The sequence below is a fragment of the Mandrillus leucophaeus genome, unplaced genomic scaffold, assembly GCF_000951045.1.
Source record: "Mandrillus leucophaeus isolate KB7577 unplaced genomic scaffold, Mleu.le_1.0 Scaffold172, whole genome shotgun sequence".
Classification (NCBI taxonomy): domain Eukaryota; kingdom Metazoa; phylum Chordata; class Mammalia; order Primates; family Cercopithecidae; genus Mandrillus; species Mandrillus leucophaeus.
In genome coordinates, this window is record NW_012101721.1 from 2,910,860 (window position 1) to 2,938,221 (window position 27,362).

The window sequence follows — 27,362 nt, forward strand, 5'->3', positions numbered from 1 at the left end:
AATGTCCAGCTTTTTCCAGTATGAAGAGCCCCTTTTTAACATCGAGTTCCTCTGACTCTAGTAGTTATTAAGTTTAGTATGCATTGACTGAGAAAATATATAATGAAAAATAGCAACTATAAATTAAATACCATCTTAACATGAATAAAATGTATTATTATAGCTTCTCAACTAATGAAAAACAAAAAAATGCATGTTTGTAGGAGAACTGTCTATTCAGTTTACAGAAGTTATTTAGTACATACACGAATTTCGATTCCTGACACTAACTCTGTAGCCGCACAGGACGTTTGTCCCACAGGCTGAGAACTCCTGACCTGGAGCGGTGTCTCTTCTCCAGGCCATTGGGTTCTTCCAAATTTTCACAACCACCCCATGACACCCTTTTTTCCTTCAGTGCCACCCACCATCCAGGCCAGGCAGAACATTGTGAATGCCACCGCCAACCTCGGCCAGTCCGTCACCCTGGTGTGCGATGCTGAAGGCTTCCCGGAACCCACCATGAGCTGGACAAAGTAAGACACTGGCTCATGCCTTTTATCATGGACTAGAGGTGAATGGGGCATCATGAAGTCTGCTCCATGTTAGTGTCTCAGTGAAATGGATGTGGGCTTCTTAGGAATATCAACCCCAGGAGAAGAATGGACTCTTTTCTTTAAGATTCTCTTGCTTGTGCATTGATTATTCCTTCAATTTCAGCCTTGTAGGGGCAGAGTCAGAGCCAGAGGGTGTGGTCTTGGGAGCCCACTTTTAAACCTTTGTGGGTACAGTTGCAGCTCTTGGGTAGTCAGAGGATGGAATAGAGGAATAAAGGGTGATTGTGGACGTTCAGCTTGGTGCCTTAACTTTTTGTGAAGACTGAGGAGTCTTTCCCATTGACTCAGTCTGCATTCTATGGAACCTAATTAAAAATAAACGTCTTACTTCTGTGGTCAAAATCATGCTACTTTGCCTTTCTACACACTCTAGGGATGGGGAACAGATAGAGCAAGAGGAAGATGACGAGAAGTACATTTTCAGCGACGATAGTTCCCAGCTGACCATCAAAAAGGTGGATAAGAACGACGAGGCTGAGTACATCTGCATTGCTGAGAACAAGGCTGGCGAGCAGGATGCGACCATCCACCTCAAAGTCTTCGGTAAGGGCAATGGGGGCCCAGGTCACTGCTCTGCCACAATTCCTCTTCCTCTGCACATTCAGTCCATCAGTAAGACCCTGGTCACTCTCCCTCAGAACATAACCCAGTGCACCCATTTCTTGCCAGTTCCACCACGTAAGCCCTAGTCCAAGCCACCATCATCCTCACCTGGGCAGGGGGACGGTCTCATACCTGGCCTCCCTGACTCTCCCTATTGGTCCACTTCATTCCCTTCTCTCACAGTAGCCAGAATGACCTAAATGCCACTCATCGGTTTGAAAGCCTCCAGTGGCTCCCTATGGCAACCAGAATAAAAGCCAGACTCCCTGCAATGGCCTACGAGACCAGACATGAACTAGCCCCTACCTTCTTCTCCAGCCTCATCTCTTTCACTTTGCTGCACATGTAAAGTTCTCCGACCACACAGGCCTTCTTCATGTCGCTCAGACATACCAAGCTTGTTCCTCATCTCAGGGTCCTTGCCCTTGGTATCCCTTCTGCTTGGACTGTCTTTCCCTCTGACCCACTCTGAACTGCCTTCTTCTGATCCACCATTCAGATCTTAACTCAAACTCACCTTCTCAGTGGCTCCTTCCTCCACTGCCCTGGCTATATTCAGCTCCCCCTGCACTGCGACCACCCCCACCCACCTCCACTCATCTCTCTCTCGTGACTCTTACTGGATCTTCTTCTCTGTACCTAACAGTACCTGAACATATGTCATTTGCATATTTGTTTTGGGGATTGTCTGTCTCCTACCTCTACTAGTGTGTAAACTTCAAGATAGCAGAACCCTGGCTGTCATACACGGCGTTATCCCTGTGACTCCAAACAGTGCCAGACTTGGCATAGGCCCTTGGTAACTTTAGTGGCCGACAGGCTGGCTGCTTTGCCGTGTTTGCTTCCTTCCCTGGCCTGTGTGAAACAGTGTCATAGAAGAGCCCCTGCATCCCTGCTCACTTCATCTTCATAAACTCAGGAAACTTCCATTCATTTCAGAACTGAAAAGCATTTTGACCTGATCTTGAAAAAAGAATTGGTTGCAGAGAAACGTTTAACCTAATGGCCCTCGAGTCTCTCCGCACGTCTGTTTAGAAAACACAGATAAGGGCCGGGCGCGGTGGCTCAAGCCTGTAATCCCAGCACTCTGGGAGGCCAAGGCAGGCGGATCTCGAGGTCAGGAGATCGAGACCATCCTGGCTAACACGGTGAAACCCCATCTCTACTAAAAAATACAAACAACTTAGCCGGGTGTGGTGGCTGGCGCCTGTAGTCCCAGCTACTTGGGAGGCTGAGGCAGGAGAATGGCGTGAACCCAGGAGGCGGAGCTTGCAGTCAGCCCAGATCGTGCCACCGTGCTCCAGCCTGGGCAACAGAACGAGACTCTGTCTCAAAAAAAGAAAAACAAAGCACACAGATAAACTGGTCTACTGTAGACAGCGCTGCTGAGGAGGTGCCAGTCTGAGGGGCAGCTCTGGTGCATGGAGCCCCCAGGTCGTTAAAATGTGCACCCGGGAATCAGGGTTGGGACCTGCTTATTCAGCCTGATCAGGAGAACTGTTCATAAACACAGACCCTTGAAAATCAAAACTTTATATGCAAATGGTCTGCTAGTTATTCAGTAGTAAACAGCTGGGTTTAGAAACAGGCTATCAGTGTGGTTCAAGTTAACTGTATGTATTTGAGAGTGAAAGCTAAACTTCATGAAAAATATTCTTGAAAGTCTTTTCTTGAATTCAGACTGATCTTCCCCAATCACTATGGTTTTAGTAAGTTTTTCTATATTATAGAAAAAGATAGATGCATTTGTTCATCTCTTCATTTAATAAATGTGTATTGATCACCATTGTTGCTGGACAGAGGGGCTACAGAGATGAGTAGGATATCATCCCTTGACCCTGGGAAACACAAAGAGGGAGATCAGTGGATAAGCATAAACGTTACAATAGTCAGTGTCAGTCAGCAACATTGGAGTGACTGCTATGGACTCAGTCATTGCCAAGTTTAGAAGATGAATAACATGGACTCTGTTCTCATCAGTAGGTTCACAGGCTAATGTAGATAGTCAATGCTGAAATTTGAAACGACAATACGTTGTTATGACTTCATAATAGCAATATGCACAGTGTTTTGTAGGAAGCAAGTTCTCTGGTCCTGTGTGATGCAAGTTACAGAAGTCATTAAAAGGTACTATTTCATAAGTAGGAATTACCCAGCTGAAGGAGTGGATGAGAATTTTAGGCAGCCTGGGCACAGGCACAGAGGCAAGAAAAGCACAGGCTGTGTTGAATGGGAGCTTCTTGTGGACAGAGGCTGTGTATGTTTTACTCACAGATACATCCCAGCACCTGAAACAGTAGCCCGCATACAGTAGGCACTAGATTGAATAAATGGAGGAACTGTCATTAGTTCTATGTGATGAAGCAAACATACATATGTGGCAGGGAGATAAGCCTGGAGACACGATCATCACCTGTTTTTTGGATATTATTTTAGACTTTAACTCCATAAAGTAATAATAATAGTAATATCAAACACAAACAGAACATCTATAATGTGCCAAGCACTCTGTGAAGTGCTATCTGTAAGTTAACTCTTTTAATCCTCATCACTCCCCTATGATGTAGGTTTTATTATTATCCCCGTTTTACAAAGGAGGAACCTGATCCCAGAGGGATGAGGTGCCTCTGGATTCAGACCAAGGCAGGTGGCTCCTAAGTCCCTTCTCTAATCTAACAGTGATGGTTGTTAACTCCACAAAACCCAACAGAACACATATTGTATCTGAATTATATAGAGAGTGTCTGGCAAAACTAGAATTAGTGCACTCTGCCTGCACCACCAGGTAGCTCATGGTTTCTCTGCAAAAGCAACCCAGTCCCAACTTGGCTGGGCATGAACAGATCTCGGCTTCTCTTCCAGGCCTCTCTGGTGGTGATGGCTGCCCCAGAGCAGTGACTGCAGGGCCATGTGGGACCATGGTAGAGGGAAGAGAGTGGGCCAGGTCGACGGAAGGGGGTCATGAGGCAGGGAGAATAAGGGGGGGAAACTGCTAAGACAAGATTTGTCTTCCCACCCCCCACCTTGGACACATACACCCCTCTTCATCACACACACACACACACACACACACACACACACACTTCACAATTTCTTTCCCAAAACTGCAGCTGGAAGAATAGGGAGCATAGTGAGACAAACAGAGAAGAGGTGGCCGGGCTCCCAAAGAGACAGGAATCATAGACTTGTAGACACTGAGTCCACTCAGAACAGGAATCCTCCCCTGTCATAGTCTGAGTTGCGTTCATACAGCCTCCCTGAAGGAACCTGGTGCCTCCTCTCCACCACCTTTTCCCATCCACCTCCCGTTCTCATCCTCCTTTCTCTCCTCCTCCTCCACTGGCCTCCCCATTGGTTGAAGAGACTAATACAGGGCTAGGGAGCCACCTCGGGGGGACCAGCCGGTTAGGGCTCCATCTTCTTCCACCCTTTTATTCCCTCTCCATCCCCTTCCAACTTGCCATCGTGGACCATTGCTAGGGGAGAAATGGGGCAGGTTCCCTAAGTGGGAGTAGAGTCTACAGCAATGAGGTAGAAAAGGGAGGAAGCCTGTAGCTTAGATAGTAAAAAAAAGCCCAGAAGTCCTGTGGCTTCAAGAAGGGATGTCCATCAGTATGTACGGGACATATCTCAATTAGGGACTTTATGACATCATTTGTATCTAAGTGGCATCATTCTTTCCTAAGAAAAAGACATGTTCTAGCACATGTTGCCTTAGTTATTAGCTAGATGCTCCTTTTACTAAGTAGGTGCATCCTCTCGTCCTTTAAATTTGGCAGTGAATTCTCATTACTGCTGTCCACATGCATGCCTCTGAAGAAGTTTTGTCTGTATTGATTCCTTTGATGCTCATGTAAATGCTCTTGAGGTCTCATGCTTCTGTGGCTGAGGCAAGTTCACCAGTGGCTAGGAGCCCTGTGTCTCAAGCAGCCCCTGAGGGTTACAGCAAAGGACAAGCAGCAGCCTGAAAGAAGGTGCACCTGGTCATGCCCCATAGCATAGTGTCCAACCTCTTTGTTCAAGGACGCAGGGGCCTCAGGGCTCTTCTTCGGGTTGTAGGAGCATGAACTGGAGTGGGAGTAGACAAGGCTGCCTCTTAGTGGAAAGCATTCTTGGAAAACTCACAGGAGGAAATATGGGGAAAGGTGCAGTAGAACAGTCTGAGGCACTAAGGCCCATGGAGGCAGGTGGAGAATAGAACAGGGATCCAAAAGTCAAGAACTCATAAGAGAGGTTAATTAATAAAGGACAGGGGGTATAGGAAGATGAAACCCGGAGAGATTCCTCTAGATGCTGGAAAGCAGAGGGAGGAAATCTTTTCAGTAGGGTGACCCAGCATTTGTCCCTGTTGGCCTACCAATGCCCTTTGTCCTGGTGCGATTATTTAGAGCCTTTCATGTCACTCTCAAGAGAGTCCCAATTTAGACAATAAATTATGTATATCACTGTCTTCTTCTAAGGTGGCATTCTGAGCTTTCTGAATTAGTTCTGACAGTAGCACTGCTTCTAGAGTAATAGAGAATTAAGTTATCAGTGGGAAGCTTGCCTTCCTTCCCACAGCACTCTGTAGACTCTACAAAATTAGCCATGATCATGTTTTAATAAGAATATGGTTTGCCTTTTTTCTAAGGAGTCATACAATGCACCTTCTGTAGCCATCTGGGAAATGGAGCCACCAAGGCCAAATACTAATAGATGGCAACTGACCCTTGCCTGTCTTCTGTTAACCTTCGGCTGCCGTGACAAAGTACCGCAGGTCAGGAGAAGGTCAGCAAAACACTGTCCAGATCTCAGAGTCTGACAAGATTTTAAGAGGCCCCAAATTCAACCTTCCTGAGATTGTCTCCGGACCTCAAAACAACTGTTGAGTTTAGCGGATTCAGTTATATGGCTGAATTTTTTTTTTTAATTTTTTTATTCTGTGACTTTTATAATATAGAGATTCAGCTCTTATTTTACCTTTATTTTATTTTATTTTATTAGCCTTTTTTGTTTTTCATGTTTCTTTTATTTTACCTTTATTTTACTTTGCCCTCTAAAATTTCCCTGTCAATGGCACTTAGCACATATTCCTTCCAATACAAGTTGTAATATTCTCGAAAATCATATCTATCAAGGAAGACACAATAGGGAAACCTATGAGGTTTAACCTCATTCATGTGGACTCCATCAACTGAAATCTATGAACATTTGGCCAAATTGGATTGAGATGTGCCTATGTGCTATCCATCAAAAAAGAATTTGCTAAACAGGCTGTTAGTATGCATTACCTTTAGGCAAATATTTGAACCATGTAGGTGATTTCATGTAGAAGCAGGCATTTGTAACAAAAAGTGTATAGTTCTGTTATTGTTTTCTGTTTATTAAATCAGCATCAAAGACCTCAACATGGAGAATATATATAGGCAGTCATTTATTCGCCTACTTAGGGTTACTGTATGAATTTGAATATAAAGCAAATGTAGTCTTTTCAAAAACTAGCTATCATTCTCTTGGGGTTTTTTGGTTCATTTGTTTGTTTCCATAGCCTGGCCTTTTCCTTTATTCACGAAATAAGTTACATTTGTGCAGTGTTATCTTTTCTCTTCCACACAAAGTTCAGCGATTTCAGAGCATAATTGTTTTAAATTGGGAAAATTCAATTTTCTCTAATGTTTTAACATTTAACTTAGCTTTGGAATGCTTGTGTTTTCTTGCATTACCCAAAACATTTGGAAAATGAACTCATCTCAACTCATCTCCTTCCCATCCTGAGCCCACCCCAGAGCCCCCATCCAGTTCCTTGCCTGATTTCTTCATTTGAGTTAATGCTGATACCATTCTCCCAGTCGTTAAGACTCCGAGTCACTTGGACTCCTTCTTATTGCTCCTTTTGGTTCTTCTCACCCCTCCTTGCCCTCTCTTCAGTTGCCACTTACTGAACCTTCCTCCACTCCAGGATCTGTCTCAAAGCTGCTCTTTGCTCTTTCCTCTCGAACGACCTCGTTCAGAATGCAGCGTTACCGCACATCTGGGTCATTGCCAGGGCTTCCAAACTGGATTTCCCACCTCAAAGTTTTCTCTGGTCCAACGCTTCCTGAAATGTCCCTAGGTTAACCTTCTTGAAATACAAAAGCTTTTGTGTCGCTGATTAAATGCTGTCTGTGGGCCTCTACCAGGCACCAGGTAAAATTCCAGCCATCCAGCCTCTGCTTCCTGTGCCTCATGCCACACTTTTCTCTTCCCAGCCATCTCTTCATATGTTCTTGCTTCTTTGCTTTTATTCAATCAGTTTCCTACACTTCAAATGACTCCATCTCCACCCTAGAGTTCCACCTGCTGAAAATCTCATGGCCCAGCTCCAAAGCCATCTCCTCTTGAAGGCTCCATCCAGGAAGGCACTCTTCTGCTGCGTCGTGCCTCCTGCATTCTTTGCCCTTATCACTCTTAGTCGATAGGATATTTCTTATTTATTATGGTTTCTGTGTTGTCACATGCCTACATCATTGTAAACCTTGGGGAGTCAGGTCTGTATCTCCTAAAACACCTAGACTAGGGTCTTGTACTTAGCAGATAGATAACCTTTGTTGGATAGGTGCGTGTCATCGTTGAAACCCAGAAAGCTCAGTAATTAGATAAACTCAGAGAAATGTTTTGTCTTTTCAGCAAAACCCAAAATCACATATGTAGAGAACCAGACTGCCATGGAATTGGAGGAGCAGGTCACTCTTACCTGTGAAGCCTCTGGAGACCCCATTCCCTCCATCACCTGGAGGACTTCTACCCGGAACATCAGCAGCGAAGAAAAGGTATCATGCTGCCCAGGAGTTTCAGGGCCTTGGAATGCAGACTCAAAGCAGATTGAGTCTGCTCGTGCCCAGTTTTCTTTGGTGAGCTGGGAGATGGGTTATGGTCACCAGAGGCCACAGCCAGATCCCGGGGCCTCCCTCCCTGAGCCTGCAGGACATGGCCTGCTCAGCATCCCCTTGCAATGGAATAGGCACAATTCCTTGGACAGGTTGGCGGGGGCATGATGTATGGCCATGCTCAAGTTAGATGTTCTGGGGAGGAGGCAATGGTGATTTTCAATCCCCGAGTTATGGAGCTGTGAGGGAACAAAGAGAAAGCAATGTCCTAGGTGCACCAGGTGACATTGTCATCATCTCAAGAGCACCCTAGGAGAGATCTCCCAGAAATAATCAGGCTCAAAATGAACCTATTAATTCTTTTTCTTGTGTTTGTATACTCATGCTATATATGCACTTTTGCACAAATGCTTGGTTGCCATTGTGTCTGCCTGTGTTCTTGGTCACATTTGGATATCATTTTGTTCTAAAGGCAAAAATATTTAGCAGTTTCTAAGTGATGATTACATCCTGGTTTTTCAATATATTCATGGAGGGTTTAAGAACATTGTAGCAACCTTCCTGGCAAATCAAAATGGTGGGAAAGATTGAGCTTTAAAGTCCATGGATTTATAGGCCACCAGAAAGATACTTCGTTGTTGACAATATATAAAAACTGAGGTGACCCCACATCATACAGCCCTTGATTATTGAGTGGGCCAAAAGTTGGAGGAAAAAGCTTGGTTTTAATGCAACTTAAACCCTCTTATGGTACTTCTCCAATCTCATCTCGTATATCCTGTAGAAATGGGCTCTGTTTTCGTTATCCCAGGTTTTGTCACCTATTCAGTAGTAATGGCCTTGCCTTACGGAACATTTATAATGGACTGCTTACTGATCAGAATGTCAAAAATGATAGATCTTCACTCTTCTGCCTGCCCAAAGGAAATCTCTAGAGAGAGTAAACTCAAATAAAGCCAGAAAGGGATAGTGTGAAATACCAGAGCTAAATTTGGGATTTGCATTTGAGGAGCTGATTTCTTTCCCACTAATAGAAAACAAAACTGCATCAAATGGAACAGAAATTGCTCTTCCAAATAACCTATTATTTTTTGCAACCTTTACCTCCAGAGTTAAATTCAACTTAACAAAAAGTCAACTGAGGAACTGCTAAATATTTTTGAAACTCACATATGCTGTTTGATACTGTGAAAACCAGCTAGATTAAGAGATGTGGTGTTTACTTGGATACTTTCTTTATCAACATTAGAATTAAACCCTCAGCTAAGATTTCAGCCCCACTCATGTGTGTTATGCGGATTGAATGTACATTTCAGGGCTTAAACCACAAGGCTGCTGCTTGGCAGATCTTTCTACATTAGCTTAAAAGTAGATTTTTGTCCAGAGTGACCCAGTGTATATCTTTGACCTACAGTGAAGGACAGAAATAATATCTGCCTCAGATGAATGATGCTTTTGAATTCTATATCTTTTCTAGGAATAGCTCAACAGCCAATCTAGACCAGAAGGGTTATTAAGATTTGTGCCTACTGAGGTTCTTTAGTAGGTTGGCACTTCTGGCTTGTAGCTATGATTTCATTTTTCTAGAATGAGAATAATAGCCAGGAACTAATACACATTCATACTTGCTACATATGGAGACAGGTGTCCAGCAGAGACTGTCTCAAGCCTAGTAGTGACTACTTTTTATGTAATTCTGCTATCGCTATAGATCATTTGTCTTAATCTTAGATCGTTATTTCAGTCCAGCCACATTGGTTGTATTGTATTTCTTTTACTTGCCTTCAAGTTCACTTTATTGGAACATGAGTAAATCAGTGTTAAAACAAGTCCTCCAAATCAGCTAGTGATGTGACACCGGACTGACATATTTGCCTGAGTGAAACTCTATATAAGAAAATTTGCCATTTCTGTTAATTATATATTGACATCAAAGAGGCATATTGTCCATCTTACACTGTGGATAGCTAATAATTAAGAAAACAAATATGGGCTGTTCATGACTGGTTGGAGTACAGAAAATACATTTCATTTTTACTTTGGCAGCCTCTCCTCATGTTCTCCTCCATCCGAAGTTGCATTCTATATAATTAGGAATCAAGATTACTAGCGTCGCTGTAATTGTAGGAGTGGAAAACAACCATTTTCTTTTTAAAATCAGGGTGATATGCTAAGCAAACGAGAATAGATGATTGTATCTAATTGGTCAGGTAAAGAAGCCTCCTGAGATTTAGATCACGTAAAATGCTAAAATCATAGATGTTCGGGAGGCACCTTTTGAGGTCATCCAGTCTCGCCTGGCACCCTGGCCTAGCATCCTTGCCAGGAAGCCAGTCGGTCCCTGTCTGAAACGTGATGGTATCAGTCCTCTGCAGGGGAGTTGGCCAATGCTGAAGAGCAGAATGAGCTGCTACCCTGCCCCTTCCTTTGCTTAGTCCTCCCAGCCTCTGCCACTCAGTCCTTTGCATGAGAGCCATTAAAAATTCTTTGACTTTCCTCCAGTCCACTCCTCTTACCTTGAACGCACCAGTTATTTTCACTATTTCTCATATGTCATAGTTTCCATACCTTTTATCTTTCTGGTTGTCTTATACTGCATAGTTTCAGTTCACTAGCGCTCCCCTAAAATTTTGCTGTGCTCAGCGTAATTAATGCAGACTTCAGGAGAGCCGTTGCCTCTTTGATGTGGATGCCATCATGCAGGTAAAGGAGCATTAGCTCTTAACAGTCTCCTTATTCTGTTGCCTCATATTGAGCTTGTGGTCAAGTAAAATGCTCAGGTCTTTTTTTACATGAACCCCATTTAAGCCACATATCACCTATCCTGTTCTTATGCAATTGATTGGTTAACCAATATTGCAGAATTTTATATTTATTTATGTTAAAAATTGCATTTTGTTTGTTGCAACCCAGTGCTTCTCAACAGGGTCATGGTGGCAATTTGGGAAGAGGCTTCCTTCACTGGGACTGTACTATGCATTGCAAGAAACTTAGCATTTCTAGTCCCCTTCCTGTTAAATGCCAGTAACCACCTCTAATTTTTACTAAAACTATGACACATACAAACACCTCCTGGCTTGAGAATGACTGTTTGAGTCCATCTTTGTAACCAGTCAGGACTGACTGTCATTAGAAATTCACCTTAGAAATCTGTGTGTCCGGGGCACTTCAACCCATGTGTATATTAAAAGTAAAGAAGTAGAGCAGTCAGTGGGGATCCCAGCCCAAGCATAGAGCCCAAGAGCAAAGAGCAGGCAGTTCAATAGTCTTCCAATGCAGTCGTCATCTAACATTTGTATTAGCTGTTGCTTCCAACCTTGTATGAACACTTATTTGCAATATCTTTGTCCAAGTCACGGATAGAAATGTTGGCTAAAACAAGGTCAAGTACAGAGCCCTTGGACTGCCACAATGGCTTCCTTCTGGCTCGGTGGCTGAGAAGGTAGGCCACCTGATGCCACGGTGCCACAGTGCTCTCTCATGGTTTGTATTACTTTAGTGGAAGGTTCAATGATTCCTTTAATAAAGTTAGTTACAATGTAAGTGAGTTAAAGCAGCTTTGTGTTTTGCTTCACTGCTGAGTGTAGTCTAGTATTAGTCTTCTTAAGGGAAGAGGTGGAAAAGAGGGCATTCAACCACAGACATATGGTTATTGACTTTCTAATGGAATACCAATGTTCTTGTTCATTATAAAAGAAGGGGGGAGATAAACAAAAACAAGTACAATGAGCCTGAATTCAGGTCACACTCTACCTTTGATCATGTCTCTGTATTGAGTCTAATCACTCATCTGAGAATGACCATTACCAATCAGTTAAGCTTCAGCTAGTTGAGTTGGTTTAGCTCAACAACTGATAATAGCTAGGGTACCTAATTGTTTGGGTCATCGAGATCATTAAGATAGATCAACTGTCCAAAAGTTGATGCATTACTTAGTAGTTACTATTACGTTGACCAAAAAAGTTGACCGTCATAATGGGTCAATTTGATCATCTGTATGAAAGTCATTGTGATACCTCAGAAAGCTTCTGCATCCATGTTATTTCAGTACTCATCCTGCCCAGATTCCTTTTAAATATTGCCAGGTGTTTGAGTGAGTGCTGCTAAATTCCAGGTGTCATTTACGTACTGCCTGAGACCCACAGATGATGATTTACATACTCTATCCCTGGCAGAAAAAATCCATCATATGCCTCTTTGAACATCTCTATGCCTTTGAAATGGCTGACAAAGAAAGGCCTATAAAGCCTTATTAAGGAAAGAAGAGCAGTGAAGAATTGAGATCAGAAGAGATAGGAAAAATGAAAAGCATTCCGTGAATCTTGAATCTTAGGCTAACAGAATATCCCACAAGTAAGAGAACTTTTGAAGTTCTGGATTCTTTGGAAGCTGGAATTTCCTTTTCACCAGAAAAAATTCCTCATTCAGTACAAACTCAGGGCCTGCTTTTAAACACTGGAAAAGACAACTGCATTGAGCAATCAGAGTCAGGTTTATCCAGTATGTGGGCACATGAATAATAGAATACATAAGAAAATTATAGAAATGCTTCACTTTGTTTTATATACATATTCCTACAGACTTGTGTGTAAGACAATAAAATATGAATATCGAAACAACCTAGAACAATTTTTGGAGGATTACTAATCATACCCTGATTTATTTCGTAAGTGTGTACATTTGCATATCAGGTTGTCTTAATGTGGGTCACACGTTCACCAAATGGTTAGGGCCAAGATATTTCCTATCATTCCACCAGGCACAAAAGTAAGAGGTTGTGTCACTGGAAGCTTTGTGTTACTAGCAACTACTTATTCTAAAAGCCACAGAACCATAGTGATTTGGGAGAGACACAAGAATAATCAGATTTAAAAAAACATACAACTTAATGTGATAGAGTCTCTCAAAAGAAAGATCTTGATTCCTGCAGCCCTGGCATGTAACCGACAAGCTTCTAAGTGATGTGGAATTGGCAAGCACATTTGACATGTTGGCCCACCGTTCCTTTGGTCTCTGCACGTTCCTCTGTTCTCACCTTCTTCTTCATTCCCACATCATGTGACATAACTCGATATTTCCATCTCATTTCTCACAGAAGTTCCTTGCATTTAGTGGACTCTTACTAAATGTTTGCTAACTTATTTGCATTCCCTGGATTGCGTTGCTATGATTCTGGCGTCTTTTCTATCCTTTTTCCATCTGAACATCAGAGACAATCAGGCAGTCTTGCCATGTAATAAAAAGAACAATGCAGCTGTCATATCTTTGAATCCTAGTATGAAAAACAGATAAACTGTAAGGACAATAGATTTCCAAGTGCTGGAGAAATAAAAAAATCTAGATGTGGGTGGAAAATTCCCTAACCCCTGTGTCCCTGGGTTGGCTCGCGAATGCCAACTTGTGAATGGAATGCCGTGTTTGATGAAGATGGTACATGCCGGAGCCCGCATACCATCTGGGCATTCTCTGCTGTTAAGGACCGGAGCCCTCCCACAACCACTTCCATTTGGTATCCTCAAAGCTTCCTGACTCCTGGTCTCAAGGACTTCATACTTCTCATTCCTAGTGTACCTCTCTGCTCCTTGCTTTGTTCCTTTTTGGCAATAAAAATTTGATTTTCACAGAATGCATGCAAAGAGTTATAAAATGCATGAGCATTAAATGGCATTAGTATATTTATGATAAGCTGCCTTATAAAATCCAAAGGAGGAGACCTATTCTTTTTTTTTTTTTTTGAGACAGAGTCTCGCTCCATTGCCCAGGCTGGAGTGCAGTTGCGCTATCTCGCTCACTGCAAGCTCTGCCTCCCGGGTTCACGCCATTCTCTTGCCTCAGCCTCCTGAGTAGCTGGGACTACGGGTGCCCGCCACCACGCCCGGCTAATTTTTTTATTTTTGTATTTTTAGTAGAGATGGGATTTCACCGTGTTAGCCAGGATGGTCTCGATCTCCTGACCTCGTGATCCGCCCGCCTTGGCCTCCCAAGGTGCTGGGATTACAGGCGTGAGCTACCACGCCCGGCTGGAGGAGACCTATTCTCTAAGTATCTCTAGATAATGTGGTTAGAACTCGTCATATCATGAAATACTGTGAGCAATATTTAAGGTATTTTGGAACAAGAGCAGTCTGGTCCTACTGGTATTCTTATCTAGGTATACCAAAGATTAGGAAAGCCTGAACCTTTTGAATTATACATTTTAAAGTGCCTAAGGGGGAAAAAAAGCTGGACATAAGCTAAATCCTAAATTAAATTGTGTAATAAACACACCATTGAAAGTGGGCCTTGGAAAAAGTTCTGAATTAAAGAAAAGCTGCATGTGCACGGAATGCAGTGTGATACATTCTCTAAAGCAACATGTTGTAAAATTTTACTGCTTTCTTGTTGTGTTTTATATCTTGTTCTCTCCAGGCTTCGTGGACTCGACCAGAGAAGCAAGAGGTATAGCTTGCCTGACCACTAGCCAGTCTTTAGTTTTGAAAGCATTACAGTTTAACTCACCATTGCAGTTTAATAACCAGACATGCTAAACTAATTAGTCATTTAGCTAGATTAAAGAATAGGTCGATAGTGGTAGACATTACTTAGCAATAGTATCATTTTAGGATGAGCAAGCAAGCTGTGTTGGGAGTGGATGAACAAATCCGTATTATTTCCTAAAACTGGATCTTATTCTCTTGCTGGTGCTGGTAAAATCACATCCAGGTAATTATACCGATAGAAATAAATTGCCCCCAATTCCCAGGCCAGGCATTTTGAAATGATGAAAGTTTTTTGACTCACATGGTTGATGTGGCTCTGGACCATAAAGTCGCAGAGTTAGTGATCTAAAAACCCACTCCTCCCTTTCCTTTCCAGCTCAACTCATCTTGTTGCTCACTTATTATATAATAATCAGTCTTGGTAAATTATCATGTCAAGTTTCATCTCAAAAGCAATGCAAATGACATCTCTCGTTGGTTTTCCCAAATTGCTAAACATATCTCCATTACTTTCATAGACCATTAAATGTATGAGATTAGAATGATGTAGTACAAATGGTTTTATGTTTTTTAAAGTCAGTAGTATTTAGCCTTTGAAATTTCTCTGACTCATTGCTTCAGTTTGGATAATGTGAGACTTAGTTTGAAAACTGAAGCTAAATATTAATCTTTAGACCTTGACTGCCACATCTCAAGACCCTACTTATGATCATGCCTATAATTTTTTACCTGATTTATATGAAGTGACATACAGTGAAAATAAAACCAGTAGACTTCAGATGAGATTCAAGGATCTAATCTCTAAGGACTTTTTTAAAGTAGCCTTTGCCTTTTATCCAGATGGGGCTTTGATCGTGTAATGCTATAAATGCAGAACATGATGATCCTATAGATTCTGGATTTTAATTTGGTAAATCTATCCTCTTAGTCTTTCAGAAATGATAATTATCCATAACATATAACTCATGTGTTCAGGTCAAGGCCATCCATATTGATATGCTGTTTAATATTTAAAAGTTGACTGCCTGTCCCCAGGCACTGATCTTAGTTTCTGCACATGAACAGGCTGCCATTGTCAAATTCGGTTCATTCTAAACTTCTTGTGTATAAGACCTTCCTCCTCCCTGTCACTGGGATGACTGTTAAGTGCACATCCACACTGAGATGCTTCCCGCCTGTGGCACAGGAATCACTTAGTGCTGTCACAGGTTGGGTGCTTTATTGTCCAAAAGTCATGGACCCACTGGGACTGGGGAAGAGAGAGAAGAAGGGTTAATTATCAACCACTCTTAAGCAGCTACAGATCTCATTCTGCTTGGCCTCATACAACTTTCCTTGTCATTCTCATTTAGACCTGGTTGAGGAGGAGGTGAGACTTATCAGGGAGTATTAAGGAGATGTTAAGAGAATTATTATTGTAAGTGGAAGTAATAGGTTTACTCCCAGGAAAGCAGACACCTCACTCCATTTTTCAGAAGTGTCCTTATCGTGAGTGTCTTACTTTGGACATAATTGACTTTCAAGTGGATGCTGCCCCTAGGGCTCAGAAGTTCCATTCTCTCCTGTTTGTCTCATTCGGAGATGAAGACCATAAGTCCAGATGAGTGCAAAAGAAGGCTCGGGTTATGGCCAATTTCATTTTGTAAGTTCTAAAAGCGTTAGCACTTTTACCTGGAAGGAGGGAGACAAAAACGTTTTGATGAGAAGAATAATTATCATTACTCTTCATACTTTTGGGGAAAAAAGGAGTTTTCTTGCCATCAGTATCTTTCATACTTGCCCAGAGCTCGTCTGCTCCTTCTGCTGCAGCCTGGGCGGTCAGCATGCTTTTTGTCTGGATGGCTGGTAGGTGGCACTCCCTGAAGCTGTGTAAGAGCCAGAGTAAAAGCATTTCAGGGGAAGATAGTCTAATGACACTGGAGTCTATCTTTGTATCCTCAAAGGGATAACTGGGCATCTGGCAGATAATTCCATCACCAAATCTGTAGTGAGCCTACTGCAAAATAAGAATTCTCTTTAGAAGGCTGGTCTGTGGACATCATTAAACAAGAGAAATTTCCACATGGAGAAATTTGCTGAAAGAAACTAGATAGAGATCAAAAAAAAAAAAAAAAAAAAAAGCATGGCTCTCCATGCAACTGTTTTCTAAGCTTCTCTTCAACCGTTTTCTAGATTATTCCAAGTAAAGACAAGGAATATCCCCTGCTTTGTTGTCGTTAAGGTCCTATTCTTGCCTACATTAGTTTCTCTGCCTCTTTTGTTACAACATCTCTTCCTTATGGAAATGTTCTCTTGACTTCCAGAAGAGTATGGTTCAATTTCCAAGTTTGTGTGTGGCAGCCCCAGGACAAGTCTGGTCTGTGTCACAAAGAATTTTAGTTCAGTTGCTGGTTGATATCACAGAGATCACCAGAAAGGCCAGGGGTTGTCCTTAAGTTCCCTCTGCCTTCAGTCCTGCTTTGTTTGGACAAGTAGGAGAGACAAGCAGGTCAGCACAGCCCTTTAGAGATACCTGCAGGGATGGCCTCATGCTCTCAAGGCCACTATTCTAGACTCACAGGTAAAGACTTGTGTGTATGACGTATGAAAATAGCCCTGGAATGTATCAGCATTGTCACCCCTCAAAACTCCAGTATCCCCAACAAACTGGGTGTCACGAGGCTTTCTAGCGAAGTGCTCCACACCTGTTTGTTGTCATCTCTCATTAATGTGTGGCATCTCCTGGGATGCATCTTTCAACCAACCAGTGTCCCAGATTTGTAGGTCAAAGCAGAGCAACAGGGAACTCATCCCAGGGAGGAATGGCACTCGCAGCAGTAGGCAGTCATGACTTTGCTTGGCTCTTCTGTCTTCTTGCTAGAGTTGTTTTTCAGCTTCCAGACATGAAATGCGAGGGGCTGAGATGACCAGAATAGACTAGATCTGTCAGTGGTGGTCCAAGGGACTTCTCGTGGTAAATCTGCTGAGACTGCTGAACAAGGCCAGTGATGCCTTTCTTGTGAGCTTCCTACTCTGGCTGCTGTATGACATTGCAGTTCTGGGCTTCAGAGCCCCACATCGGCGTATCCAAAGAACCTGAAGCCAATGGTTCTGTCATTCTTTAAAGACCCAATGCATGGGATGGCAGATGCCAGGTACAGAATATAACCTCCTGTCCATCCCCACAGAACATCATATACTGGAGACAAGAGGGCCCAGCCCGCACAGAACAAGACCTTTTCTCCAGATCACTAACTTTCCTGAGAATCTGAAGTTAGGCCACATGCGTAGACTCTTCCTGGGCCAGCAACCATTTCACTTAGAATGTCAAGGGGAAAATCCGCTTGGAAATACTCCAGTACCCATTGCCTAAGGACCATGTACTGATTCTCTTTTTGACCAATCATTATAATTCCAGAGATTTAGGAAGCCCATTGCTGTATCAAGGACTATAAAATGGTGGTGGCCGAGGTGTCAAGGATCTCAGACCTGCCTAGGACTCTCTGTACCACTGTCCCTGGAGAGAGAACCCAGTTACTCTCCCTTCCAGTGCGGTGGCTCCTGATCTTTGAGTTGTTTGGCTTGTTTTTACATGGGATTATTTCACTTTTAAGCATCCAGGAAAGAAGCATCTGCAGAAATAAGGATTTCTTTAATAATTTCTTATGTTGGGCACTTGGAATGTCCTGCTATGGGTACATGCACCGTGGAACTGGCAAGTGGACAGACAGAAAGGACAGGGTGGCAATGCAGTTTTCCCAGCATCTCATGAGGTAGGGCTGCTGCTGCTGCTGCTGCAGTATCTGCTGGCTGGAGGCTTTGCTTCCATTTTAGACATCCCAAACAAAGTCATCTTGGGGAACCTAGCCCCAAACCAATCTTGGCACTTAGATCAGGCTGCCTGACATAACTGAGTCTCATTTTCTGTTTCGGATACTCCCAAGTTCTCATGCTGCTTCCCAGAGCCTCCCCCATTAGATGGTACCTAAAGTAAGAAAGCCATTGACACAGAGAGGAGAGAGGAAGAGAGACGGGTCACAGACAAGCAATGGCCTAGTCTCCTAGACCCCATCCTGCTATAGCACTCTTGCCCTCCGCTCTGCCTCGGGCTCTGACATGTTGCCTTTCCCCCCGGCAGACTCTGGATGGGCATATGGTGGTGCGCAGCCATGCCCGTGTGTCGTCGCTGACCCTGAAGAGCATCCAGTACACTGACGCCGGAGAGTACATCTGCACCGCCAGCAACACCATCGGCCAGGACTCCCAGTCCATGTACCTTGAAGTGCAATGTGAGGAATAAATGGGGAAGGATGTGGGAGGGGAGGGGCAAGGTAGGATCAGGATGAGAGAGGAAAACAGCAGCAAGGACCTACCTGCACCCTATGAGTTCTGCTCACGTTCCCTGCAGCTGGCTCTGGGCCATTCAGAGCTCTGTTCCCAAGCCACCCCCTACACACCATCTCCAGGCTTCTTACAATCCTGCTGTGCCCTTGAGTCTTCCCATGCTGTACACAGGAATTCTAAAACGGCCCTGACCTCTGCTATACCAGGCACTAGCTCTGCTTTGGGGCACACCTGCCTTCCCAGTGCCAGGAGACAGGATATGGGGGCTTCATGATCGTGGCAGTGATCCTGAGAGTCATTGTTATTTATTGCAGATGCCCCGAAGCTACAGGGCCCTGTGGCTGTGTACACTTGGGAGGGGAACCAGGTGAACATCACCTGCGAGGTATTTGCCTATCCCAGTGCCACGATCTCATGGTTTCGGGATGGGCAGCTGCTGCCAAGCTCCAACTACAGCAATATCAAGATCTACAACACCCCCTCTGCCAGCTATCTGGAGGTGAGTCAGGATGGGGGTGGGGCAGAGCAGAGAAAGCACAGTTTACTCTAGATGGGCTCTAAAATGCAGCTCAAGTCCTCTCTCCTACTTCTCTGACATGGGCTAGAGAAGACACTGGGCCTCTTTTCAGCTCCCCTTCACCCACTCTACCAGTCCCCTCCCTGAATGTGCCTCTCCCATGAACCCCTCTGCTATTCTTTTCTCTTGTTTAAGGCTGGGCTGGAGCTAATGATTTGTACTTTACTAGTTCTGTTTTTTACTCACTTAATCCAGTAAATAAAGATCTGAGTCTGTGACCATCCCATGGAACACTTGTAACCCAAGAGCTTCTTCTTCTAAAGGTGACCCCGGACTCTGAAAATGATTTTGGAAACTACAACTGTACTGCAGTGAACCGCATTGGGCAGGAGTCCTTGGAATTCATCCTTGTTCAAGCAGGTGAGTGTCCCTTACGGCAGCTGCCACAACCCCCCACCTACCCCTGCCAGTCCAATTTGTGTACTTGAGTGATTCCAGGATATTGGGAAGAAGAAAGGGCCAGGGTCAGCAAACCCAGAGGGTTGGGAAGCTGGGAGTCATTGGATCTGCGCATAGGACATGTTGGGGGAGAAGCATCTGGTGACATGGGCCAGGAGGACAGGATACAGTGACAGGATTCCCAAGAGTGAGCAGAAATGAAAGAGATGTGCCTTGTGACTGGGAGTTAATGGTCTTGGGCCAAACTGGGCTCACCTGGGTCTCCATATGTGTCTTCCCCACAGACACTCCCTCTTCACCATCCATCGACCAGGTGGAGCCATACTCCAGCACAGCCCAGGTGCAGTTTGATGAACCAGAGGCCACAGGTGGGGTGCCCATCCTCAAATACAAAGCTGAGTGGAGAGCAGTGGGTGAAGAAGTATGGCATTCCAAGTGGTATGACGCCAAGGAAGGTGAGTTGGGGGAGTCGGTGTTTCCATTGGGATCACGAGTGCCTTGGTACTCAGATGTCCCCACCTGCCATCCTATACATGTTCCTACAGAATTAGGAACTGCACCTCCAGAATTAGGTCAAAGTCACATCTGCCTGTAGAGTTGTTGCCCCTATTGCCACCTCAACCCACGCTCTGTGCTTCAGAGCCTGGTTCTCACGACCCTTCCAGGATGGATGAAGGCATCTCTACCACATTCCAGACAGGAGCCTTGCGTAGGTTCTGAGCACAGCCAGATGAGTCCAGTGCATAGGTTCTGAACGTGGCCAGTTGAGTCCAATCCACCCTACTCTGCACGTTTGAGTTACCTGTGCTGCAGGTTCTCTGCCGACACCCGGCCAGTCCTGCTTGGATACCTGTACTCAGGGACTGACCGTCTTGTAATTGTGATAGTAACCAAATAAGCGCAGCCAGCAGGACAAGTCTGCCCTTAAATCAGTCCTGTGCTAGCTTTCCAAGCTCAGGATTAAAAGACTGAAGATTCTTGTGAAAATTCTGAGCCTAGGTCGTCTGAGGATGGTGTGTGCTTATGTTGGACTCCCCCTTTTGGGTTTAATTGGAATAACTCAGTGAAGTATGTTTTGTTTCTGTACAAATTTTTAATCCTGGTCTCATATGTGGTAATTGGAGTGGAATTGGGAGTGGGCTAGGATACCAGTATCACGGCCATTCAGAGATATAGTCCAATGCAGTTTTATTCAGAATTAGTTCTGCCAGAAAGCTTCCATCACTCCTTCAGCTTCTGGGGGGAGCCAGGGGGCCAAGAGGAGCTGCTGGGTAATCAGGATTGGAGCCAGAAGAAAGCAATCACTTTACCTTCCTAACTTCCCTCTGAAATCTCATACCAATTTTGTGGCAGGTTGATCTCATGTCACTATCTGTCCACCAGATTTTTTTTTTAAAGATCAATTCTAGTTATTTTTATTAATATAAAATATAACATATATTTTACATTCCATCATTTTTAAGTGTACAATTCAGTGGCATTAAGTCGTAACCATCACCACCATCCATCTCCACAACTTTTTATCATCCCAAACTGAAACTCTGTACCCATTAAACACTAATTCTTCATTCGCTACCTCTCCCTAGCCCCTGGCAACCACCATTCTTTCTGTCTCTATGTAGCTGGCTATTCTAAGTACCTCATATAAGTGGGCTCATATGGCATTTGTCCTTTTATGGCTAGCTTATTTTATTTCACTTAGCAAATATTTTCAAGGTTCATCCATGTTGTAGCATGTGTCAGAATTTCCTTCCTGTTTAAGGTGGAATAACATTCCATTGTATGTATATGCCACATTTCATGTATCCATTCATCAGTCAATGATCATTGGGGTTGTGTCTGCCTTTTGGCTATTGTGAATGATGCTGCTGTGAACATGGATAGCCAGTTATCGGTATCTGTTTGGTCCCGACTTTCAATTCTATGCATATGCCCAGAAATAAAATTGCTGGACCAAATGATAAATCTATAGTTAATTTTTTGAGGACCCTCGCTGCTGTTTTCCAGAGTGGCTGCACTATTTTAACAGCAGACTTTCACTCTTCTGTCATCCTTCCCATATTCTCATAACAGCCAGCATGGAGGGCATCGTCACCATTGTGGGCCTGAAGCCCGAAACAACGTACGCCGTAAGGCTGGCGGCACTCAATGGCAAGGGGCTGGGTGAGATCAGCGCGGCCTCCGAGTTCAAGACGCAGCCAGTCCGTAAGTAAAGCCAGCTGCCCACCTTTTCCCAGCCCACCCTCTTCTCCCTGGGGGCAGCGGGGGACCCTGAGCTGGCCCATGTCATTGTTCAGACCACAGCTTTTTGTCTTTCAGATCCCTCTGCTCCTGGAGGCCTCACCTCCTAGTTCTCTGGTTCTCAGTGACAGCTAACACACAGTCCCTTCATTCTCTCTCTCTCCAAGGGGTTGGGGACACTGTCATAGTAGCCAGTCCAGCTCATTAGAAACAGCCGCGGGGAGGGCACCAACACGTTATTAAAGGAAGTGGGGAGAAAGCCAGGAGTGGATCGTCAAAGGATCTGGGAGAGTTGCTTTTTGACAGGCCACAAAAGCCCTAAGCACCCGGTGACTTGGAGGACAAGGGTATAGATGGTGACAGTTCACATAATGCATTGTGAGATTGTTGATGCAGCAGAGGTATTCAGTCAGAGACAAATGGAAACTGCTAGAGAATATGTGAGCAGTAGCAGAAACCCAGCAAAGCCAAGGGGAAGAGGTAGCCCTGGCCTTGGCCTTTTCTGCTCCTCTCCCTCCCATAGCAAGAGCATTCCCCATGGCCTCTTTCAAGAGAATTGCTTCCCCCTCATTCCACTCAGGGATGGATCTCTAGGTTTTCCTCTGCCATTCCCTCTTTCTTTAAACTACGCCTGTCCCACTGTGCCCTCCCTTCCCACCAGCAGCCAGGCCCCGGGCAAGCCCTGCTCCCGTCATACCCCTCTGCAGGCAGAGATTCTGCCCTGGGAAGCTCCTGAGTCCACCCAGCTAAAGAAGATACCGTAGAGCTAAATTCCTGAGTGTTCACAGAGTTCCCTGGGCTCTCTGACCCCTGGATTTAAAATGCTCCTGGGAGAATCCTTTGCTTCCTTCTCTTTGAAGCCAGGGGCCTGCAAAGGGACCCACTACCCTTACCTCTTCCCAGAAATCGGAAAGCCTGTCTCATCTTCCGTCTACAGGAATGGCTTCTTTCTCTGGATTTGAAGTAATTTGATAATTTGAGTTTCCAGCTCCGTGTGCTCTGCGGATTCTATTCATTATCTTTTACATCTTTTTTTTTTTTTTCTTGGGTCTGTCTCTTGTCTTTTCTTTTCGTCTGTGTTCCATCCATGGGAAATGCAGATAGCCCTCCTCCACGTAAGTGCCTCTTCATACCTCATTACCTGTTTCCATAGCGTTAACATCTGCTAGTTCTAGTTCTTAATTTAGTTCTGGTCCCTTTTTTGTCCCCTAGAGGCTGAAGTAGATGATATTGTCTGGGCCCTAACCACACTGACCTTAGTCTAGTTGTGCTGTTGTTAACGTCTGTAGGTTACTCCAAGAGGCTAACACTCTTCCTGTTTTAGAGCATGCAACTTCTGTGTCTTTGGAAATTGTGCTTATTTATTAATTTTTGTGTGTGATGATTACCCCACGGCAAAGATGATGTTTGCTGAGCCAAGCATGGTGGAAGTCTGCAGATGAGCCCCGAATAACACGCTATAGCCCCACCTCACCTGCAGCCAGGATGCCGGGAAAGTGACCACAGCCCCACCAGGTCACTATTCAAAATACCTTGAAGGAAAAAAAACCTGAAAGGATTTTCATATTTGCTTTTAGGAGATAAAGGAATTGAGCTCAGTTGCTTCCTTGCTTTTTGTCTGTCAGCTTGGTAGCTGGAGAGGAATAGGAGGATGGTCAGGGAGGCTCCTACAGCAGCTGCCATAGTCAAAACATAGCATGAACTTTGGTTCTGAGCCATGGGCATGTCCCGCAGGCATCTGTTGCAGAGTTAAGTCTCTAGTTCCGGTCAGCTCTGTTCTTTAGCGTGTAGTTACTTGCAGTGTGCATCTCCTTGTTTGGGGAAGACTAACCAGCTAATGTAGGAGCTCTTCTGCCATGCATGGTAGGGAAGGGGAGATTCCTCACTGGAAGGACACCCTAATCACGGAAGCTGTACATAGAGGACACAGGGAACAAGGGTAACAGAGAGATGAAGTGTGGTTTGACCCCGTCAGCCTGCAGAGATGCCCCTAAACTTCCCTTCTCCTGAGATTTGGCTCTTCCTAGGCTGAACCAGAATAGCGGAGGGAGGTGTTACCCACACAGACACCGAAGAAAAAGTATTCAGGAAGCTGTACAGTCTTTTCAGAAAATGACTCCCTGCACCTGAAAGGTACCCAAGGAAGCTTATCTTTTCTAACATTATTCAGAAATATCGCAGCAACAGCAAAAACTAAGTAGCTACATGTAGGCGTTCTGAGATTTTGAGCAAGTGCCAAATCCACCCTCAGCAGAGTTGGTGCCAGGATGAACCAGCTCTCGAAGGCATCAGAGTTGAGGGATGGAGCCATCAGGCCGGACTGACAAGTACCTGCTCTGGGCGTGCAGCTGCTGTGCCCTAAGCAAGTTTGGGAGGAGTCACTCTGAGCATGAGAGAACCTTCCTTCTGGATCTTCCTCTGATCTTTAACTCATGGTTCAACTGAGTCTCCAGGTTTCCTCTGGTCTGGATTTGATCAGTAAATGAATGCTGGCTTAGTTACATTAAAGAGAGGAAGGCTGGGATGAGGCTCCCCTCTGCGTTTCTAACCAGTAACTGGAGTTTGAGTACTGAATCAGAGTAACTGGGTCTTGGACTTCAAAGGCCACAGTGGTTTTCATGCATTGCCAGCTCAGTTCTTGCAAAGGTGAGATTTTATATATGTATAAATATATATATAGCAGAAGCTATATTTTAAAGCCAATGTTAAAAATGAAATTCTTAGTGAAATTTTAACTTTAAATTAAAATTTTTAACTACAAAAAAGAGGTCTCCGGACCTTGTTGTTTATTGTCTGATAGTATCAAAATGGATAAGTAACCACGACTCAGAGAAGCCCTTTGGAAAAGGGTGGTGTCATCTCTGCATTCCAAGTAGGTCGTGAATGCTACAACAGCAGGCATTGTTAGTGGTACAAAAAGTCAGTTTTTCTCAATCATATAATAAAGTTAAGGTCTGAAGAATCAAAAGGCAAACTTCTTTTAGATAAGTAGAACCATGGCATATTCTTAGAATTGAGCATGCCTTTTGCAAGAACTTTAGCAGGATGAGGCAGTGAACATATGGGAACATCATATTATCACCAAAGATGACTTATTATGGTCTTTCTTTGTGCCCTGATAACCTTCCCAGAGTTACTGAAGTGAGGACTTAGCCCACAGAGTATCCTGCTACCCCTAGACCCATCCTGAAAACAGATATCATTGGGAGGATGCTGCCAGCAGTTACCACTGTTATGATAAACCCACCCTTTTGCTGCTAGGAACTGAGGAACGAGACTTAGGAAGGACCTTCTCTGAATTCTTACTCCCATTTCTTGGAAGACACAAAGGTTGTCTGAATTTAGGTAAACAGAATCAACCACCAGTTTAGCTGTGTGCTTGCACTGAGCCCAAGAACCAGTGGCATTGGTTTCTGATGCCAGCTCACAGCACCGCTGACACTGCACCCCTGTCCTGTAATACTGTTGGGATGTAGATGCACAGCAGGATCCCATACCACTGGAGTTGTGCCCTGGTTACACCCCAAGCCCTAGGGAAGAGAAGGCACAGAGTCAGCGGAGGCCAGTGTGCTGCACAGGGAGGTGTTGCTGCTGGACTCCTGGACTGCCAGGTGTCAGGTGAGACCAGCGCATTTGGCACCAGTCTCATCACTTGAAGTTTGTTGAGATGTCTCAATAATGGGATTACTTTCTTGGTTCTTTAATAGACCGCTCCGTGTTTAGAGCCATGGATACGTCAAAGCAGGGATGAGCGGGGGAGCTAGTAAAAGCCACAAATTCTTGTGCTTTCAAGCTGCCAGTTAGTAAGCATGGCTTACCTGTTTGGAGGTTCCTTTGTTTGTAGTTCATGAATGTGCATGAAGGTCATGAGGAAACTGTGACTCCAAACAAACAAATAAAACTCTAACCTGGGAGAATGTGCGTATTTCATGTTATTTTTTAAGCCAAATGTCTGCATGCCATCAAGACACTCAGGAGGAAAGCTCACAACCTCTGTTTGCCTTGCGAGGGGCTGCTTCTGTGAGACTCCTTACAACTCGCTGTGAATCCTCCCCTCCATGACTGAGCTACCCACCTTTATAATTTCATTGCCCAAACAATGCATCTTAATTTGCTTCTGTACCATGAAGCGAAATAGACAATTTCTTTTAGAATATAGAGATTATGAATGAGTCTCTACTTTTTAAAAGAGGCATCTTGAGATTTTTGTTTTCACATGTTGTCCCCCAGGTGGCGCACTGCAAGTATAAGTTAAACGGATTGTCATATATGTGGTTAAAGCACGTAAAATTCCATCCCTTTGCCAGAATAATATGGACAACTATGCAAACAATTCAAGCCAAACAAAGAAAAGAGAGGGAAGGAGACCATCTAATAATGATGAGTTACGATTCTTTGTTGCTTTGATTCCAGTGACACTGTACTCATGGTTTAATGAGATGCCCTCATATGGAAGGTCAAGGAAGACAAAACCATGAGTATTAGATATTAAGGCAGTGTCGGAGATGCGCTGAGGTTTTTCCAAATTTTCATCTAGCTCTCGAAGGGGACTTGTTTTGTGACTGTTGATGGGACTACTTCCAAATATTTGCCAATGAAAAACCAAAGATCCATTCAGTGTCCCAGTATCTCAGATGCACAAACAACCATCCTCTACACAGAAGATTGGCTAGAATTTCAGTCCCAGTCTCTTCAACATTTCTGTTCTCTGGAGGAGTGAGAATAATCCTGAATATTATTTGCATGGCTCTTCTGTAGCAGCCTCCAAATAACCACATTCTATAGGGGAGTTTTTGGAAGGCAGCAGTGGTTGCAGCATCATCTGTATGATAAAGGATCATGAACTTCACCCAGTAGTACACATTAGGTAGGACAGCCATTCCTGTTTCATTCAATCAGATGTTGAAATGAGTGAGGCATATAGGTTTTGCTATAAATAAAGTCATATATGGAAATATATACCTATATAGAAACACATATATAGATGTGTAACATGAAAAGCCAATGTCTATTTTCTCCTTCACTGGTTCACCTTAAACTGAGGTCCAAATTCCCTTTCCTCCTATACCTCTGGTCCTATGGAGACAGCTGGTCCTGCTGAACTGGATATTTGTTTTCAGTCAAGGTTTGAGGCTTGTGCAGCTGTTCCTGGGCCAGACTTTACCTGAACTGCAGGGTTTGGCAGGTGCATAGCCTCAAGGTTTGAAGTTAGAGAGAGCCCTGCTCCTCGCTGGTGCCCTGGCCACCTGTTCAAACACAGTGTTGTTCTTCCCACTGTAACTTGCTTCAGCTCCTCATA

At 44.1% G+C, this 27,362-nt stretch overlaps 1 protein-coding gene across 6 annotated transcripts in view; it reads left to right on the plus strand.

Annotated features, from left to right (window-relative positions):
• The window catches only part of NCAM1 (neural cell adhesion molecule 1), a 313,732-nt gene that overhangs the window by 248,876 nt on the left and 37,494 nt on the right, over positions 1 to 27,362 (plus strand). For 3 of the 6 annotated variants that reach the window (XM_011977016.1, XM_011977019.1, XM_011977018.1), the window contains exons 6-13: positions 398 to 515; positions 970 to 1,139; positions 7,845 to 7,987; positions 18,641 to 18,791; positions 19,161 to 19,345; positions 19,687 to 19,783; positions 20,107 to 20,277; positions 21,896 to 22,027. In XM_011977016.1, the coding sequence (XP_011832406.1) occupies positions 398 to 515; positions 970 to 1,139; positions 7,845 to 7,987; positions 18,641 to 18,791; positions 19,161 to 19,345; positions 19,687 to 19,783; positions 20,107 to 20,277; positions 21,896 to 22,027 (1,167 nt within the window). Of the gene's footprint in view, positions 1 to 397; positions 516 to 969; positions 1,140 to 7,844; positions 7,988 to 14,452; positions 14,483 to 18,640; positions 18,792 to 19,160; positions 19,346 to 19,686; positions 19,784 to 20,106; positions 20,278 to 21,895; positions 22,028 to 23,163; positions 23,179 to 27,362 lie in introns of all 6 variants that reach the window. The other 3 variants (XM_011977014.1, XM_011977015.1, XM_011977017.1) reach the window with 3 other exon arrangements.